The sequence below is a fragment of the Acinonyx jubatus genome, chromosome C1 (assembly GCF_027475565.1).
Source record: "Acinonyx jubatus isolate Ajub_Pintada_27869175 chromosome C1, VMU_Ajub_asm_v1.0, whole genome shotgun sequence".
NCBI classification, from domain to species: domain Eukaryota; kingdom Metazoa; phylum Chordata; class Mammalia; order Carnivora; family Felidae; genus Acinonyx; species Acinonyx jubatus.
Window position 1 is genome coordinate 155,260,386 of NC_069381.1, and position 20,648 is coordinate 155,281,033.

The 20,648-nt window shown below is 40.3% G+C and overlaps 1 protein-coding gene across 6 annotated transcripts in view; it reads left to right on the forward strand.

Moving 5' to 3' along the window:
* The window catches only part of NOSTRIN (nitric oxide synthase trafficking), a 58,011-nt gene extending 46,232 nt beyond the window's left edge, over nucleotides 1–11,779 (forward strand). For 5 of the 6 annotated variants that reach the window (XM_015066925.3, XM_015066926.3, XM_015066927.3 and 2 more), the window contains 6 exons: nucleotides 2,257–2,365; nucleotides 3,227–3,315; nucleotides 6,391–6,516; nucleotides 7,443–7,542; nucleotides 8,617–8,706; nucleotides 11,559–11,779. In XM_015066925.3, coding sequence (XP_014922411.1) covers nucleotides 2,257–2,365; nucleotides 3,227–3,315; nucleotides 6,391–6,516; nucleotides 7,443–7,542; nucleotides 8,617–8,706; nucleotides 11,559–11,695 — 651 coding nt within the window. In that variant the 3' untranslated portion in view covers nucleotides 11,696–11,779. The remainder of the gene's footprint in view (nucleotides 1–2,256; nucleotides 2,366–3,226; nucleotides 3,316–6,390; nucleotides 6,517–7,442; nucleotides 7,543–8,616; nucleotides 8,707–11,558) is intronic. The other variant, XM_027055553.2, reaches the window with a different exon arrangement.
* The last annotated feature ends 8,869 nt before the right edge of the window (nucleotides 11,780–20,648 follow it).

Genomic DNA, 20,648 nt, shown 5'->3' on the forward strand with positions numbered 1-20,648 from the left:
AATGTCTGCTCAGAGCAGTAACAAAGGTAGCAATGGGAGTGGAAAGGAAGATTTGATGGGGGAAGTGCTCTTCTTTTTTTTTTCTCTATCCTTTTTAATAGGTGACCTCTTAGATGGGAAACGTACAATAAAGTATTTTTGTTATTCTCTTAAAAAAAGTGCCCCTATTGAATAACTTGTCAATAAAATAAGGGTCATTCTCCTTGAATATTTGATTAGGCTTCCAGTGAAATGTAAGGAGGCAGCCATGACAGTTTATCTTTAATTGCCACGCCCATGGAAATTTTGGGTTTCTATGGAACTTCTGTGTACCAAAGCTGATGACTACATATCTGTTGTCTAAATGAACGGATTGTATCTCCAAATGTGTAAACGGGATTTTCTTAATATCCTCAAAGCAAAACACCCCCAAATTCTGACTTACTAGACATTAGCAGTAAGTATAGACTGGTTTATATCTAGTGCCAAGAAATGTACATGGACTAGGGTAAGACAGACCAATAAGAGTACAGATATTGAGGGGCTGGTGACCAGTGTGAAAATATTTGTAAGGTTACCATAAGGCCATGCTCAGAAGATTGTATCTGAAGTTTCATAGGCCACCTTCAGTATTGATCTTCTTTCCAAAATCTTTGGAAGAGAAGGACAAATTTAAGAAAGTTAACGGACAGCAGTATATTCTAGCCTCAAGTTGATTCAGTAGTGATCCATCTCTGGAAATACATTTGTAAACAATAGGTGTCCCTAAACAACCCAAATGAAGTCTCAGCCTGGCATGGGAGCCAGAGTGTGATGTGCATTTCTCCAGCAAGGAAGTCCTGAGGGTTGGAGGCAGGTAGCCATGCACTTCCATTGGGGCTCATGTGGGGTGTGACGACCACCATGGGCAGGCATTGTAGGAACAGATGGGGAAGAGAACTGGGACTCAGAAGAGCGGGGTTTTAAGCTGTTTCCTTTGGGCCTTCATTTATGTCTCTGAGTGTCACAGGTAAAATGGGGGAAATAAAGCCAACCTCATACAGTTGTTGTGAGAATCACATGTAATAAAGATACATACTTTTATAATATGTAATTCACAATATATAAATATTTTTATCTAGAGCTCATTATTTCTATAATGGCTGTTTGCTTTGCTCTAAATTCTCATGCCTCCCTTTCTTTGTGATGATCTCTCCACCAACTTTCAGGATCCTGGTTTTTCTCCTTCCATATTGGAGAAGTCCTGACTCCTTTAGTGCCATCTTCAGTCATTGGTGTCCCCTCTTTCTCCACGGGTTCCTGTCCCTCTGCTACACTCATGTTCAGCCCCTCGCCACCTGACCTTAACATCCTCTTTTTTTTCCTCATTTAGATCTTGAAAAAATGTATGTGAAAGTTCAGGTATTGTTATTACTTTCTCACATTTTATAGGATAAAATCTCTACTTCAGCCCAAAAATCTGGCTTAAACTACGAAGACAAATTTTCCTTCCACTATGTTTGCTCATGCAAATGGCTGGTCTGTTGATTGTTCCTGATACGTTTTTTTGCAGTCCTCCCTCTATCCTTTGGCTTGAGGCATTTTCCCTACCCGGGGTACCCTTTGACTTCTTTTCCCTGGACTGAAAAATCCTGGTGAAGTCTTCTAGCCTCCTTGAAACTTTCTTGCCTTGGCACTTGCTGAATCACGCATTCCTGTCTGCACCATTCATGAATGAATGTGGCCTTGAATTGTTAGCTCTCTTCATGATATGCTTCAAGGCTTGACTAAATTATAGACCCATTCTGGGAAGAGCTCACGTGTTCCCAGCAGCTGGCCAAGAAAGCAGAACACAACAGATATTTGTTCCACTCCGTAGGCAGTCCTGGTTCAAGGTAAACACATGATGCTACATTGGACGTTTAAAGAACTCTAACTGGAACCAAGACAAATAGAGAGCAACATGTATCCAAAAAACCAATTTACTTATCAAGAAACTATGAAATAACTATAGTAAGGCTCTTCCTTCAACAATAATGTGTTCTATTAAGGAAGTCCTCGGCTATGTACTGACAAGCTGTGGGCAAGATGTTTTCATAGTAAGCAGGCCTAGAACAAGTAGAACAATCCGTATAAAACCAAAGGTTATCCTGCTTTTATTTATTTATTTTTTTACTCTTTTTCTCCTGTCCAGTTAATATTAAATACAGTTGTCAGTGAAAGTATCAGTATAGCCAGGGGGAGCAACCCTTACTTTTTTCTCCTTAAATTGTTAAGCATCATTTTCTCCCCCTAAAGGAAGAAGATCTTAACAATGCAATGAATAAAGAGCGACAAGAGTCTTCAATAAAATCAAAACTGTTGAGACTGCAAAAAGATATCGAAAAAGCCTCAAGAGACCGGGCAGGTGTGTAATTGTATCTGTGAGTGGCCTGATAAGTGTTCTACTTGGAGGGTTCCTTCAGAGTTAGGGTGATTCCACTTTCGCAGACTGGGGCAGGGACCATCTCATTTAAAGAATCCTATGTCAAACCTAATTTGTCTGAATAAAGAACAATGGGAAAGAAGACAGGAGAGCACAAACAGGCTGGAAATGACACTTTGGTCTATTTGAGAGAGCTATGTCACCATTTCCAGAAATGCAGCATATTGCTGTGTTTCTGAAATGGCTGGAATGAGGACAATTTGTTTGGTTGAAAACGTGGTAAACCTGTGCACACAGCTTTTGGTTTTCTTGTTTGTTTCTTTTTAAACTATCCTTCCAAATGACGAAGCTAGGTATGTCAGAATGTGAAGCAGCTCTAAAGGGATACGGATAATAAAAACGACCCCACACTTGTGATTCTGGAATGTGGAGCTTATCTTATGTGGACCAGAGCGACACGTTGAAATGTAATCCCTGTCAGGAAATCCGAGGGAGTGAAATGTTTAGAAACCTAAATATCATAGTGAGGAAGAGCCTAACACTGTGGGAAGTGTTGGGAATGGACCACGGACTGGGTCCGCAAGGAGATTCAAAAGCTCATCTTGCAAAATAATAATCAAGATTTTTTTTAACTCCAGCATTTCTCAAATTTCATTAAATGAAGGTACAGGCCACTGGTTCAGTAAAATTTAGTAACAACTACGTGCAGAAAGAGCCTCAGCCATTGGGAAACCCTCCTGGTATCACCTCTGGGCCCAGGCTCTGCTGCCCGTGGCCCCTCTCAGCTGTGTTCCGCCAGGGCAGGATGGACAGCGGTGACTGAGAGAGTCATTTCATTGCTAGGTTTGGAACAAATGCTGAAATCCTACTCTAGCAACTCCGCCTTCTTGGACACAGAGAGCCAAAGAATCACAGCAGCCTTAATGGACGAGGTAAATATTTGCAGATTCCACCTTCCTAGGTTTAATGATGAAAGAGTTATTTTTAGGATGCTTGTTTTCGGGGCCCATTTGACCTCTCTTTGCCTCTCTTTTCTCATGACATACAACATTCTAGGAAGAGAGCTCCTATAGTCACCTCCTTGACAACAGTTTGAGGGATCCGGAAAAATTCAACTTAGAAATGTTTGCTTTAGTGTCCTTCCTGGAAAAGAATTGTGCCTAAAATAGAATTCCCCAAAATAGAATAATTCCATCAAGGTCTGGAAACCACGTGTACTTTAACCCAGTTAGGAAAAGTGATTAAACACACACACACAAACCCACAACCAGGGCCTGCATTCAGAAAGGTCTGGATCTGGATCCAGCCCTGCCATTTACAGTGACTTGGGACGACTTTAGTTTTCTCATCTGTAAAATGGGGATATTGGTCCCTACTTCAGAAGGTTATTGTGAGGATATAGTGTTGGTTAGAAAATGTCAGCACAGTGCACAGAGGAGAGCTGAAAACCTGGTAACTATGAAGATTCCACTTTCCACTGATCCCTCAGCGAACATCACGGTCTTCTGAAAATAACAGGGGAGCGGAAAGATGTGAGGCACAGAGTGAGGGGGGTAGTCTGGGTGTGTGGCAAAAGCTCCTGACTGAGAAAAAGGGAAAAAACTTCAGAGGCTGAGGTTGTCTGAGGGGAGGGGAGGTGCTGTCAGGAGAGGGCAGGGAGAGAGGCAACTCTGGGCCTTTTTGCTGAGAGCCTGGACCTCAGCAGCCCCCAGGCATTTGTGGGAGTGATGGACAATGCAGCCGCTTCAGAGGAGCCCAGGTGAAAGAGAGGTTAGCAAAGTGCTGTGAATTCTATATAGGAATAAAGGCAAACAGATGCTATGAACTATGTGTGCTAGATGCAGGTTTTCTGCTATGATTACAGAAATAGGAAGTTGACTGGGGTTAATATGAGAAGAATTCAGGAAGCGATAAAATCTTTAGCAATGTTTTGTAGGATATAGGACGCTGGGCCAGCTGTCCTTACCTTGTACCTAGCCTAACTGTCTTGTGAAAGCAGGTACCTAATAATTCTGTCCAAACAGGTAATTTCAGTAGTTCTTTGGTGAAAGGAGACAGATATAGCCAGGTACAGTTTAATCGATTGTTTAGCAGAGGCTTCCTTTAGAGGAGGTGCTGTTGGAAAAACAAACCTAACACTCTTAGGGAAAGAAAGGCCTAAATTCTGTTCACTTGGGAACAGAGCTCTAACATATTTGCAGTGACACATGGCTATAGTTTTTATGAAATTATAAAGCAGTCTGTAGAACATTTTCTGTGATAGTGCAAAATGTTTGGTTTTCTAACTCCATGCAAGTAGTATTTACCAAAATAAAGTCATATGGAGCATTTTTTGATGGTGTTAAGTTGTAAGTTTATTTCTTTGGTTGTTCTTGCATAGAATTTTGTCATCATCATTACCAGCACAGAACATGTATTGGGATCATCTGGGTACATGCTGGCCTGATCCACATAGTGGAGGGTATAAGGTCCAGGAGGGTCTGGCTCCTGAATTAATGGTGCTTATGATGGAGTAAATATGAACCTTTGAGCAGTGAATGGCAAATATCCGTGTAACTTGGCTACACACCCCTGCATCCGATGGATAACACGAAGTCTACCCAGGGAAGGTTTCTTGCAGGAGGAAACTCTGTTTCATTTAAATTCTTCCTAATTCATTGCCTCTTTGTCCTTCAAGTGCCATATTTGAAAGAAGAAGAATGTTGATAACACATGTTCTAGGAGAAAGTGTTGTGGAAACTGAATATATTTAGAATAGATACTATCTTCAGACACTGGAAGGAGCACCACATAGGAGAGGAAGGAGATTTGTCCTATGATGCTCTCAGATGCAGGCTAGGTCTAATGGTAGAAGATATACGGTGCGTTTTGGTTTCATCTTAGGTAAGCCTGTCCCACAATGCAGTCGATCAGAGGTGTTCAGTTCAGTTCAGTCCAACCGGAGGTGTTGTGGTCCCTTGGCAAGAATGTTAGGGTTAGGAATCCCCCTGCTGGATATGTGGAAAAGGAAGAAATAATGGTCAGGAAGAGATTGGATAAGCAGTCCCCTTCCAATGTTTAGACTCTGTTATTTGGTTTACCCTAACTGAACACAGCTTAACAAAGAAGTTATTACGAAGTTTCTAGTTCAAGGTCAAATGGAGAACAGGAGGTCAAATTCAGAACTAGGAGTGTGTCTTTAGCTTCACTTATTTTTTTAAATGTTTATCTATTTATTTGTGTGTGTGACAGAGACAGAGAAAGCGAGGGAGGGGCAGAGAGAGAAGGAGACAGAGAATCCCAAGCAGGCTCTGCACTGTCAGCAGGGAGCCTGATGTGGGGCTCGAACTCACAAACTGTGAGATCATGACCTGAGACGAAATCAGAAGTCAGGATGCTAAACTGATTGAGCCACCCAGACACCCCTAGCTTCACGTATTTTTATACTCAGATACTCCAGACCATTGTTTCCAGTGTCCAGAAGTGTTACTGCAAACTTGTTGGGTAATATAAGACCTAATATCTTTAAGAAAAACAATAACAGCAGCAGCAGCAGCAACAAAACCCATCTCACACTATTTCAGTTGGATTCTATCGATACAAGTTCAGTTGTGTTCACAATGCTGAGCACGATGTTCAACATCCTTTCTTCAAGGCCTCTGGAAGTCTACCTTCTGCAATCAACACTCATTATTCCCTTTCTCACTGCTCAGCAGAAAATAGCTCAGAGTAAAGCTATTTGTTGCCACAAAATACTGAGTAATATATCTATCAAGGTTTCTGGTTTACCCTATGTATAGAAGAGTCCAGAATGCGGTGCACTTCACAACTAAGCCTTTCCTTTAAAATACTGAAAGTGTCCACTTTTTGCTCCCTTTAGCATTTTCTGTGCCTATCTGCATGAAGTTGAATGTGTACCTTTCTAGACCTCTTTGTCATCTTGGAAGTTATCCTGATATCCCTTTACCCATCCAGTCGTGCCTCATGTTCTAGAAATTTACTCACATGGCCAAATGATGTATCCACAGACCAACTTGAAACTAGACCTTTTGCAAGCAAACTCCTACAAACTGTCATCAGTGTTAGCAGAACTTGAGCAAAGACCTCAACCCAACCATCCCTGCAGTAACTCCATCTTCAGGTGGAAAGAAAAGGTAAAAATTTAAGAGATTTGGTTGTAATTTCTTGACTGGGTTTGCTGTATGGAGTGGCTTCAAATAGTACCGGGGCAAAAAGGCTATTATGAATTACATGTGCCACATGTCCCAAATCCCAGTTGTGGAATTTTAAGATAAATTTATGTCTTACTCCTTCTGGGTGAAGTAACAAGAGTTAATCACAAATGAATACATTCTTTGTGGACTAAATATGAGGAGCTAATAATTCTGTGGATTCCTTTTTCATCTTCCTCATACCTTAACTTTATTCTTTGAACATGCCTCTAGAATAAAATTTCTATGTGCCTAAATTGTAAGATTTTGTGATATACTCTAATCTCATCCATTTCACATGGTACATGACGTGGATAAAGTGTGAGCATAATTTAAAAAATTCACACCCGTGTATTTTCCTGGTGATACACTATAAGGATTGATAATGAGCATGTGCATATATGTGGGTCACTGTACCTTGCAGCTGTTTTCCATTTCCAATCAGAAGGGGGAGCTGTAACCACCTTGTGATAAGGGGACTTTTTCCATGAAACTCAGCTCTAAAATGGTCTCAATCATGGCAGATTGAGTCATGGCAATTTCACTTGCATTAAAGCCAATTAAAGTTGAATTTGTAGAAGTAATGCTGTGAACGTTATTATTTGACCTTGAGGTGCACGTCAGAATTGCAAACACAGGGTGTAAAATGCGGTAATTGTCTAATTTTGAAAATATTAAGGCTTTAGAAATAAGAAAGCTTTATGGTAGAGTTTTTAAAACTATTGAATAATTCATTTATACTCTCCCCCCAAAATTAAAAAAACAAATTCCTTAGGAAAACAGCTGTGGAAGAGTTACTTCTCATAAATACTTTTGATGACAGTGTTGTTAAAAATGACTTTTTTTTTTTTTTTTAACAATTTAAACAGCAACAGACACATAGTTATGTGAAAATATCTCGGCCTTTTCTGATGAAGGTGAGCAGGGCATCTTGTGGTGGGCAGAGAATCCCGAGTGCTTCATCTGCAGGTAATCCCAGGCCCACAATAATCTGGGGGAGGTTCTATCGGTAAAGCACGTTGCTACATTTACATTTTATTTTCAGAATCCTTTGGGCATATATCAGCTCAAAGAAATTTGCATTTCAGTTAGGACTGATTCATTTGTTGGTATCTGTAGCTTTCTGTGCAGATGTTATCCAAAATTTGGGAAGGAGTCAAAAAGTGGAGGGTTGAGGAAAAAATGTATGATATGAGAAGGTACCTTTGATGACTGGCATCCGTGTTATTCAGACAGTCTGCAACTGCTGTCCTTACATTCAACCTCAAACCCTTGTGAGGAGTTCTGTCTCCACTGCCTCCTCCAAACTTCCATGGAAATCGTGTCCTTTCTGTGAGAAACACGGTGATCCCGACCCTACCTACTCCCTTTATTCAGCTGCCTTATATTAGCCATTTGCCAGCTCACACCCACCACATTTCACCTTTCAACACACAGATACAAGCTCACACACACACACACACACACCCCCTACCATTGTCCCTTGTGGTTTAACTATAGTTACCATAACCTTGATTCTCAAGTTTCTTGATGAGAAGTTGGTGAAAGGAGTTTCAGTAAAACCCAGGACATTATGGTCCACTTGGTGTATTAAAGACTCGCGATCGCATTAAGAAATAGTTCCATCAGTACCTAGGGAGGGTGGTAACAGACACGTGCACTAGCTGGCTCTGATCTATTCCTGAATGGCAAAACTGATGTATGTTTTCCAAAATATGCTTCAACTACCACACATACTAGCTAACTGGTGATGACAAGTTCATGTGGGAAACAACTTTAAACTGTCATCTTTATTGTTTTTTCTCCAGACTCATTATTTTCCATACTATGATATAGTTTTCGATTATATAATATACATAGTCCATATAAACAGTAGGTATATCATAAATGGTTACTATACCCAGGAACGAAGATTATGTGAAATTATAAACTTTCCCTTTGAGAAGCTCAGCACCACACTATTCAATAATTGAAGAGCTTCCCATCATATTCATCTTGCCTACTGACACAGCGTTACTAATTATTACTGGATCCAACTTTCAGCGTCTGGTGTGGCCCAGCTCGGCAGTGGTCTTTGCAAGGCTTTATATTCTTTCCAAGCCAGACAGGATGATGAATTAAATTTGGAAAAAGGTAAGAATCATTTTCAAATAGTTTGACTGCCTTCCCATTTGATTTGACTAAAACTCCTGTCCTTGTTACAACAGCCTTAAAAGTTACTACAACATCAAATCATTTCAGGTTTATAATGACCCTTCTTAGAAAATAAAGATAAAGCACATCAAAAATAAGAGTCACATAATAAAAATAGCTAACATTTATTCCGTGTTTACTGAGTGCTAGATATTGCTACAAGCACATTGTCCCATTTAATGTTCATAAAAGCCCTGTGAGGTAGGTATTATTATTTATTCCCATTTTATTGTTGAGGAGACTAAGGCATAGAAACGTTAAGTACTTTGGCTAAAGTTACAGGAAGTGGTAGAACATGCTTTGATCTCAGAAACCCAGAGTCATGCTTTTTATCACAGGGCTAACCTGGGCGAGAATGTCAGTAATGGAAAGTTACTAGAAGGGTAGCCTCACCTTTTTCCTTTTCAGAAAACTAAACACACAAGAATGTGAAATGACTTCCTTTCATGGCGTAGGGTAAGCTCGAATTCTAGAAGCCAGGTCAGAGGACTTCCAGCTTAATGTTTCTCCCACTTATCCCTTAGAACAGAGTTTTATGGCCAATCTAAGGAAACAACCCCTTTCTCTGTGTCACAGATTTTTGATGAACATGGAAAGGTATGCTGTCATAGGTTACCTAGACCTCAGCATTAAATAAGAAACAGCCACTAGCCTCAACTTTCCTTGTGTGTCCGATGAACAACCATATTTGGATGTTAAAGCTGAGATCTGGAGATGACATGGTTAGTGAGAAAGGGTTGTGTTGTAGGAGAGAGCTGTTTACCTGCAAGCAGGACATGGCGTCCAGAGCCAACAGGAAGTCGTGATGGATTTTGCAGCCATACAACAGGGACACCATGTCTTTGCTCTTGGTTAACGGGTGCTTCCTTTTCAGTTTGCTGGTCAGATTTCTTCAGCGACTACTTCTCCTTCTAGTTCAGAAAGAAATAAAGATAAGAAAAAGGGTAATATAGTAGACCCTCTCCTCTGTTCATCTTAAATCAATGTTGCCTTTACCTAAAGTTGGGAGTGTTAGAGAAGTCACTTTGTTCTTCATCACATCATCATAAGGTTACCTACAGCAGTAGGTAAATAAATTGCTGTATTCCCACTTTCCATGTGAATAAAAAACACATTTCCCAGATGCCACCTAGACCCCAGGGCCTGAGTTTGAGGTACATAGTTACACAATAAACTTATTATCTTCTTTGTCTTCAGTTCTCTGTTGGCAGCAAAGTCTACTTATACTTTATCTCGTAAGTGGGTTCTTTATTTATTAAAACATTTTTTTAATGTTTATTTATATTTGAGAGAGAGAGAGAGAGACAGAGTGTGAACAGGGGGGCGGGCAGAGAGAGAGGGAGACACAGAATCCCAAGCAGGTTCCAGGCTCTGAGCTGTCAGCACAGAGCCCAATGTAGAGCTTGAACTCATGACTGTGAGATCATGACCTAAGAATCACCCAGGCACCCCTATAAATGAGTTCTTTAAATAAAAGGAGCCATTGGAGGCTTCAGAAAGCTGGCAACAAGATTTTAAATTATTTGTTTGAATTCCTGTTAGTGGACTGTGTCAGTCTGCTGACTTGAGAGAATTCATTGGAGGTAGAATGTAGGCTGAGAATGATCTTTAAGAATAAAAAGTGATTTATGAGTGAGGTGAGATAGTAAGGGTGGATGTGGACAGTCTCCTTTGCCTAAGAAAGAAAATCACTGGGGAAGAAAATGAATGGAAGAAAGACTAAAAAATGACCTCAGAATGATGCTCAAGGTCAAGGAGCTCTCTTGCATCACGAAGGAAGTGGATGTTTCTACTCTAATGTGCAGAAAGCAGCCAGAGAGGAAGGACTCTTTCTCACAAGGGAAGGATTTAGCCAGAGTATTTGGGGGCATCTATGGTTAAGATTTTAGGGTTATTAATATCAGAATAGTATTTGTTAAAAGAGAGAGAATTAGAGAAGGGCCATGTGTTTCTTAGGAATTCTATTTGAATCATTGCTTTAAAAAGTATTGTCTTCAAATTGACATTTTATTAAACTTACCAAAATTGCTGACTGGGGAGTTAAGTTTCTGTGCAAGCTATGAGTTGGAACTTTGGACTGTGAAATTGGCACATGTAATGGAGGGAAGCCATCTCGATCTAAAGAAAAGTCTGATAGCTGAGACATAATATTCACCATAGCAGACTGTCTTGGCCACCAACATGAGAAACCCTTAACACACAGACACCAAGAGAAGAGTTTGATGACAAGCTGTATCTGACGTGAGTCATCCATCCAGCATGAGAAGGATATATGATCCAACATGATTCTGGGTTTTTTAAAAAATTTTTGATGTTTGTTTATTTTTGAGAGAGAGAGAGAGAAGAGAGTGAGAGACAGAGTGCAAGCAAGGGAGAGGCAAAGAGAGAGGGAGACACAGAATCCAAAGCAGGCTCCAGGCTCCAGGCTATCAGCACAGAGCCTAATGCGGGGCTCGAACCCGGGAACTGTGAGGTCATGACCTGAGCTGAAGTCGGACACTTAAGCGACTGAGCCACCCAGGGGCCCCAATGCCACTCGTTTTTAATGAAACTATTTTATGGCATAACTTCGATTGCTCATTATCTTATGCTTTTTAATATTCTCTGCATTATGCCTGCTTCACACAGAGGTGTTCAATAAATTTGGCTTTACCTAAATCACATGCAGAGACTGATGCTAACAAATAACTCCTTGAAAGCACAATCTCCTTAAAATTGTTTTACCAACTGGATTCAGGCTTGTGCTTAAATGGCAGAGACCTGTTTGTCTAACTAAATGTGCATTTTTACAGGTGACATTGTGACTATATACAAGAAAGAAGAAGAAGGATGGTGGTTTGGTTCTTTGAACGGAAAAAGGGGTCATTTTCCTGCCGCTTACGTGGAGGAGCTCCCTTCAAATGCTGGGAACCCAGCTACACAGACGTAAGACGAGATTCCGAACATGCCGCCTTAGTCCGTAAACTTCGCAATGCTGTGCAAATAAAGATAAATGCTGTAATCTTTACAAATAGGTAACGGTGTCCTCCCTCTGTGTCATGGCACTTTGCACTCCTGCTTATTTGCCTGAAACAGAATTAGAAGATGGAGAGCAAAGGGAGAAAAGAAAGAGACCCTGCAGTTCCTAGAGTTTTCGAATCCTAGGAGACCCTAGAGATGCCCCAACACAGCCCCTGGTGTCACACACAGAGAGACAGAGCTCAGATCATTCAGCCACTTGCCTGAAGTCACATAGTTTTCTGGTAGTGCCGCAGAGATTAGGACTTAGATGTCTTTTTCATCTGGATCGTGTGCCCACAGGCCAGAGCAGGCCTGTGAGGGGTCAGGCAGTGTCTGGGAGACAAGGAAGAACAGATTAAGTCTGAGAAGAAGAGTTCAGCAGAGCCCTGGCAGATAAGACCCCTGGGAGATAGGCCCAGGTTAGGAGAGGGTAGAATAAAGAATCAGGAGCTGAGGCCAAGAGTCCCTATGATCAGGAGAGGGGATGCTAGACAAGAGGTCTGGATACTAGGTGAAGCTCAGTGTAGAATGGAGCCCCATCCTGAGCCAACCTTCTGATGTAGTGGCTTCTTGTAAACCTTCTATGCACAACCAGAACTTCTATTAGAAGTGAGGTCAGGTGTGAGCCAGAGATGGTTTGGAATCTGAAAGCGAGAGCAAGGTGGATAGGAAAGGGTTAGGAAGGAGACAGTGCCTGAAAACTCTTGCCTCCTTGTCCATTTGGAAACTTCATATACCAATTTAGAGGTACGAAACTCGCACTTCCCAATTAGTCAGTGTGAAGAGAATATCCTCAGCAGCTTCCTAGTGAAAGGAACCTTAAAACGCTAATGAGTCTCTCTGGATGGAAAGTTCTGGAAATCAACATTTACGGTTAAAATGGAATATTTAGAGAGAAGCAGTTTTATGTTCCTTCCTCAAATGCCCTCTAATGGGTGAAGGTTGGGGATGAGACAGGGTAGGCCTCAAATTCTTCCCAAGGGGAACATTTTAAAATGGAGAGAAGTGGTTCAGCAGCATCTTTCAGAAAATGACCTAAGTCAGCCTGGAGATCACACTCTATTGAGTGGAAGGTCCTGGTGTTAATAGAAACATCTGGGCATGTTTACTATTGTGCCTAACAGTCTGACATTAGAGTAATTAAAATCCATTCCATTACTGTCCTGCCACCTACATCTTTACTTTTAATTAAATTTTGCACTTTCAAAAAGGAACTGTTCAAACCAAGGTACCTATGTTTTTTATACTCTGCACCACTGCACTCCTATAGCAGGATATAATGAACACATAGAGATATTTATAGATAGAGATACCAGACCTGAAGGAGCTCAAGTAAAATTTGTTATGTGAGACATAACTTACAGCCTAGAAGAGCAGATCAGAAGTTTTAATGTCACCCTTAATGGTGTACTAATGAAGGCTTTCTACATGTAGAAAGTTGGCTGAATAATAGGCCATTAGACCATGAACAGAAAATTTGAATTTATATTTCCTCTTCATCTTACTTCTTTCCATTAAGCCTTGATGTATAAAAAATTGTGTGGCAATTGACTGCAGCCTACAATGGATCATTTGTGTAGAGAAAGTGATGATAATGGTGGTTGGGCCCTGAAACTCACTGGAAGCAATTTTCAAAGAAGGACGCCCCTCTTTCTTCATAAGTCAGTTTTACTTTGTGAAAACATAAATGATTTCCCTGTTTTGTAATGTTGCTGAAAATTCTTTTTGCATCTGTGTTATATAATATTTAAACCTCAAAGAAATACTATAGGGAAACTATATATACAAATACAGTTGGGTAGGACAGACTTGTTGAATATCCTTTCAGTAGGGCAAGAATTTTCCGATTGGACATGTAGGAATCGTAGCCCTTATATTTAGATAAAAACTAAATGTATATTGTGAAGATTAATGATGTACAAAAGCCTTCCATACAGAATAAAATAATTTTTAATATTCATACTTTTAAACTCTTTATTGGGCTTTCATAATTACACTACACTATTCAGTTCCATATCTCAGGAAGTTTTTAGCAACATTAACAACCTGAAATATAGGCAGTAGGGGTCTGAGCCTCTGAAAACATCACAAGGCATTTTTCTACTTTATCTTCTTTCTAGAATGCAAACTGATACATCGATCATGCTATCAACCAGAAAGATCTAAAAATTTCATTTTTTTTGCATTTTCAATTACCCATAATAATTAATATGTATAATGACAAAAAGCAATTTTATCACTTAAAGTGCCTTCCGATCTATCAAAAAGTAATATCCAGGTTAGGGTAAAGTAAATTTCATTGCACAGTATTATAAGGCTTTAACTGATCAGTAATTTGAGCAGAGGGTAACTTTGTTCTCCCCTCCCCCCAAAAAACCCTCCTCCCTCAAAGTCTTAATGGCCTTGGGGTTGTAATCAGCCTGACCTAGAGCAAGAAAAGTGCATTAGGATCAAATAACATGTCCTATTGTTCTTTGCAGTGTTACACAGGAAGCGTGTATAATCCCAGGGCCGATATGCTTGGAGGTGGGGGCAGGGGGCCTACAAACCGGTGGGACTGGACTCGGACTTGGACCAGGGTTGGGGACACAGCAGAGAAGAGCAGGAATCTTTTGCAGAGGGAGTGCAGCTACTCGGATAGAGCTACAAGGATAGTGTCAGAGATTTTGGGAAGCTGTGATCCAGAGTGCAGAGCCCTGCTGAGCCAAGGATGCCAGGCCTCCCACTCCCAATCACAAGCACCATGGACAATAAACCACCAAGCCAGAGAATCCAGGTTGCGCTTTAGCCGGGAGCTCAGTTTAGGGAAACTAGGTGGACCTGTGGGTGCCTGCAGCTGGGGAAATGTGCCTAAGCGGGACATCCCAGTGGCCACCCCCTGAAGGGGGGGTGGGGGGGTCACGGCAATGGGAGGAAAGCAGCTTCTGCCAACCGGCCAGAGTTTGGAATAAAGAGACTTGCACAGAATTCGAGTGAAATACTCTTTCTTGGAGGAGCTACAGGATAAGGAGAAGCCGACCTGCGAGTGGAAGCAAACCGTACTGGCCAGAGAAAGACCTTGATTCCACAGCTCAGGACTAACGATAGAGATCTGGGGACCACATAGGGAGTCACACCAAGGAGTGCCTGGAAAGGACTGGGACCTGCCTAGCCACGTATATGAGGTGGCAAATGTGTTACTGAGCTCAGTCTCAGCGGGCTTGTAACTGGGGTTTTTCTGACACTGGGGCAAATGGCTCAGTGCTTGCTGCAGCGATTCTCTGAGTGCGGTGCTGGGACCGGCAGCACCGATATAACCTTGGACTAAGTTAGAAATGCAAAATGTCAGCCCATACTTTACCCTCGGCCAGAAACACTGACGTCTGTGGGTTAGGTGTTTCTAGTGCAAATTGAAGCTTGAGAACCACTGACTCACTTGAATGAATCCTGAGAATAGTGTCTAAACTACAGACGCACCGCGGAAGGAGCACTGTTGAAGGAGAAAGTGGAGAATACCACGTACCCAGGAAGGCCGCTCTAAAAAAAGAAATATCCCTTCCTTTTGGTCCAATAAGTTTTTTAAGATGAGTGTTGCTGGGGACTGTGTCCAACAAGGCTTTCTCCATTGTGAGGGCTGCTCCTTTCCTCTTCTGTCACATGCTCACTCTTGGCCCAGGAAAGAAGGAACACTTTGGACTACATTACCCCCCCCCCCCCCCCCCCCCCCCCCCCCCCGTCACAAGAGACTCCTCTTCTTTCTCAGCCACTTACTTGATATTCTTGTTAGCAGAAGAAAGCCTGGTATGGTCCCTATCTTGATACTAGAGAATGAGAAGCAAACAGCTCTCCCCTCACAATCCATTCCCCTTTACGCCCCACCCCACCACCCAGGGTCTAAGAGTAGATAATCCTCCTTCTGACTTATGATCAAAAGTCAATAGTAGCCTAACAACACTATGCCACCAATGCCTATGTCATCTATCTCACTATCTCATCAGGTAGGCATTTTATCATCTCACAAGAAGAAGGGTAAGTACAGTACAATAAATACAGTACAACAATCGATCATGCACTAGGCCACAGAACAAGTCTCTAGAATGGTCTGACCACAATATAAGTTAAAAATTACTAAGAAAAGGATAATTTAAAAACCACATGCATTTGGAGAACACATACATATGTGCACCTGCATGCACCTAAGCACATGTATGTACACACACACACACACACACACACAAACTTCTAAATAAGCCATGGTCAAAGAAAAAATCTTAATAGAAATTTTAAAATATTAGAAATAAAAAATAGGAAAGCTACTACATATTAAAACCTGTAAGTCTGGGAAAGCAGCTTAAAAAATTCTATAGGGAAAAGTAGAAAGGCTAAAATTAATGAACTAAGTATCCTAAGTATGGATTTATAAAAACAACAGCAGAATCAACCCAAATAAAGCAAAGGAAATAAAAAGAAAAGAAAGAGCAAAAGTTAATGAAGTATAAAACAAAATAAAATATTGAATTAAGCTGTTGATTGGTTCTTTGAAAGGATTAATAAATTGAGCAAACCTTTGGCAGAATTAAGACAAAAAAGCATAAAAATATTATTTATAAGGTAAAAGTGGACATACTACAGCAGATACCTAAAAGTTAAAATCACATACTATCAACAACTTTACACCAATAAATTTGTAGAAAAGCAAGCCCAAAAGACAAAATTCTAAAAAAATACGCATTATCAAAACTCACTCAAGAAACAAAATATAACTGGATAATTTAATTACTATTAAAGACATTTAATGAGTATTTGCAAAATAAATCTTCCTACAAAGAAAACACAGGCCAGATAGTTCCATAGGTGAGTTCAAAAACAGATAATCTCATTCAGACTTTTTCAGGAAGTAGAAAAAAAAGGAACACACCTGAACTTTTTTCAAGGTTTGAGGGTCTAGGATAACCTTGATACCAAAACCAAAGTTAATATACAAAGGAAAATTATAAGCCAATCTCATTTATGGCTATAGATATAAAAATTTAAACAGAATATTCACAAACTGAATCCAACACTATTGAAAAAAAATGATTGCACATCATGGAAAATCTGTATAGATGCAGAAAAAACATGATAACATTAACATTCATAATTATTTTAATTTAATTTTTAATGTTTATTTTTGAGAGACCGAGCACGAGAAGGGGAGGGGCAGACAGAGAGGGAGACACAGCATACAACGCAGGCTTCAAGACTCTGAGCTGTCAGCACAGATCCCAATGTGGGGCTAGGACCCACGAACCGTGAGATCATGACCTGAACCATGTCAGACGCTTAACTGACTGAGCCACCCAGGTGCCCCCATGATAATTACTTTTAGTTAACTGAGAATACAAGCAAACTTCCTTGACCTGATCAACAGAAAAGAAAATGGCAAGTTTGGGAAACTACCATAGTACAGTATAGCTGAAACTCAAAAAGATTGAATGACTCGCTTAAGATCAGGTACCACAGACTGGACCACATCTTAATTCTCAGATTTTTCCACAACACCATTTTGATGCTGGCAAACAGAACTTTTCACAAATTATTCAAGATTTATCATTATACTTTGAATCTCATATATTGCCTCTTTCAAATGAAAGACCTTATCCTCAGCTGCTTCCAGCTGGTTGCTAAGAGAACGGGAAATGTGACTAAATTCTAAACATTCTTCACATCATACCACATCATAGAGTGTTCACGCTTCTCACCATGATGTATTTAACGATAACCAAGAAAGGGGCTGATTTTAAATAGCTTCTATTTCCTCCAGTTTACTTGACAACTGGACTCTATTCTACTTAGATGAAACTCTTTATTCGGAATGAATCTTATTCTCTATTAGCTCGTCATTAAGTCAAGAGTCGCCTGCAGGGCCATCTTTATCACCTAAAAATGGCTGAAGATAGCGGAAACACACCTGCAGGTATTATTGAACAAGTTAGCTCCTTTTCAAAGGCTTAATTTTGATTTCCTATTAAATAATTTTCTATTGAGTCTGGACGGTGTGCTCGACATTAACAGGTATTTCTTAAGCTTCTACTTTGTGCCAGACACACTATGCAAGGGAATAGCAAAATAGGCAATTTGCTGTCACGGTACACAAATCAAAACAGAACTAATGGTCTCTGTCTAGGAATTTTCTGAGTTGGAGGAGAAGTAACTTTGTAATCCTCATCAGCTGGGAAATTGAAATTTTTAATGCATTTGAACATTTTAGCAGATTCTGTGCCAATTTGTTTTTTAAGTTGAACAGTGTAGTGATTGAGTTTAATTTTTAAAATTTTTTTCTATTATTATTACTTTTAGAGAGAGAGAGCATGAGCAGAGAGAGGGGCAGAAAGAGAGAGAGAGAGAGAGAGAGAGAGAGAACCCCAAGCAGGCTCCGTGCTCAATGTGGAGCCCAACACGGGGCTTGATCCCACAATCCTGGGATCATGACCTGAGCCAAAATCAAGAGTCAAACGTTCAAACAACTGAGCCATCCAGGTGCCCCTTTTAATATTTTTTAAATTTAATTTTTAAAGATCTCATTGTTCATTTTATTACAAAATTAGTCTACTCCATTTGGATTCCATTTTATTATTTGTTTGTTTTTAAGTTTATTTATTTATTTTGAGACAGAGAGAGGATGAGCAGGGGAGGGACAGAGAGAGGGGGACAGAGGATCTGAAGTGGGTTCTGTGCTGACAGCAGAGAGCCCCATGTGGGGCTCGAACCCATGAACTGTCAGATCATGACTTAAGCCAAAGTCAGATGCTTAACTGACTGAACCACCCAGGTGCCCTTGGATTCCATTTTAATCAGCTTTACTACTTGTGTGTTTCTTTTCCATTTAGGAAAATCTTACCTTTGTATCTTGTGTTTTATTTCCATATCAGGAAGATTTTAAATGGTTAAAATTATTTTTTTTCAAGTTTATTTATTTGTTTTGAGAGAGAGAGAGCAAGCACGTGAGCTGGGGGAGGGGTAGAGGGAGAGAGAAAGAGAGAGAGAGGGAGAATCTTAAGCAGACTCCATGATCAGTGCAGAGCCTGATGAGGGGCTCAGTCTCACAAACTGTAAGATCATGACCTGAGCCAAAATCAAGAGTTGGATGCTTAACCAACTGAGCCACCCAGGCACCCCTAAAATTATTTTAGTTTTGCAATATACCATCCTAAATACAATGTATAAAAAAGAGCAAACTTAATGAGATAGTTTGGTTTGCTTTTCATGTGTATTTTTATTCATTCAAAGTGACATTTTCACAATGTAGCCACTGTATCATTTAAGATAATATATTGGTAATATTAGCTCCAGAATATTCCTGGGTTGGCACATAGTGACCCTCAACAATTAAGGTCTTTATATTTGACTGAACAAAGAGTTATACCTAAGTCAACAGCCCTCCGTCCAACATTTCCATAAAATTGATGACCGCAGTCCTCGAGGCTTAGAGACTGTTTCAGTGAGCCTTTTGGGTCCAAAAGGCCAGGTACTCTGCTCATGGTCTTCCCGAGATTTGAAGCTGTTTTGTTGTCTTGGTGAAGGTATTTCCTATGGATCCAGACAAAGCATATTCCTCTACTTTCAAGAGAGTTTACCTTTCTTTCTCTTAATCTTTATACTTCTAAAGAAACACAAATGCTACGTTATATTATTGAAGTTCAAGTTTGTTTAGAATCTTTGTTAAGGGCTTTGTCTTCATATACTTTTCCTGCAATGCAGCACAGAAATGCATAAGGTGTAGTCCAGGTGAAGCTTGTGAATTAGGTGGCAGACCGCCACCTATGTTTGAATTCCGACTCTAACGCTTACTAGCTGTGTGACTCAAAGTTACTAGAACTCTTACTATGTTGGATTTCTTATCTGTAGAACAAGGTTATGGATAGTATCTACCTCACAGGCTGTTGAAATATAAATGAGTAGATATGCGTAAAGGGCTTAGAACAGTGCCAGGCACATAAAAGTTTTTAAAAAGAAATAGCTATTTTTCTAAAGCATCCAGCCCGAACCAATTCCAATTTTGGAACAAATCAACTTCTCAGGTGAGAAAACAATTCACTATAAAGTTCCACTGCTTAAGGCCTTTTGTTTCGTATGATAGTGCACTTTTCTTTGGACCCCAGCAGTAAAGCTGGTTCCTACATTGTCCTTTTGGGACTTTCCTCCTACCTGGCCTTACCTCCCAGATCTTGCCCTACCTCCACGCCCATTTAGAAATGAAAAATGGTTGTCCCTAAAGAGAAATGGACCCTAGGTGGAAGGAAGCTCCCCATTTCTTCTCTCATCCCCAATCTCTATTTCTGTAACTTGCAGGTGAAAGGAACCCTTCAGAGTTTCTTACCAAGGCAAGCCTGCTCAATGCCTTCCTCACTACATGATACAAAACATTGTATCTTCAAGAGTTTGTGCTATGAGACATGGTTTTCGTCTAGTTTCAGTGAATGAAGATTTTTCTTTGTTTTATGCTTGTTCCTTGTAGATATAATTCAGGTAGGGAATTAAGTAAATATATATTCACTGTAGCAGTAACCTGATATTTTTTGATGTCAAATTATCTAGTCTGTCCCTTAGAGAACTATAATGCCCCTTCTCTTAGCTCCATTTTTGAAGTTAACCTACCTCCACACCTGGGTTACAGCCAGGAGCTAGTCTAATCAAAGTATGTACTTTATCCCCTGATCACCAATGATTGGTTCAGGGATTGGGATCAGCTTGAAGTTGCTGGGGTCTACCATGTGGGGCCTCAACCTTAGAAAAAAACAGCTAAGCAATGGATCTACTAATATAATTTGAGCTCCAAATCAAGCTAGGTCCACAAAAACCAAAATCTGGTTTTGATACAATTTTATGTATTCATTTAAATGTAGTTATATCAAAAAATAAGG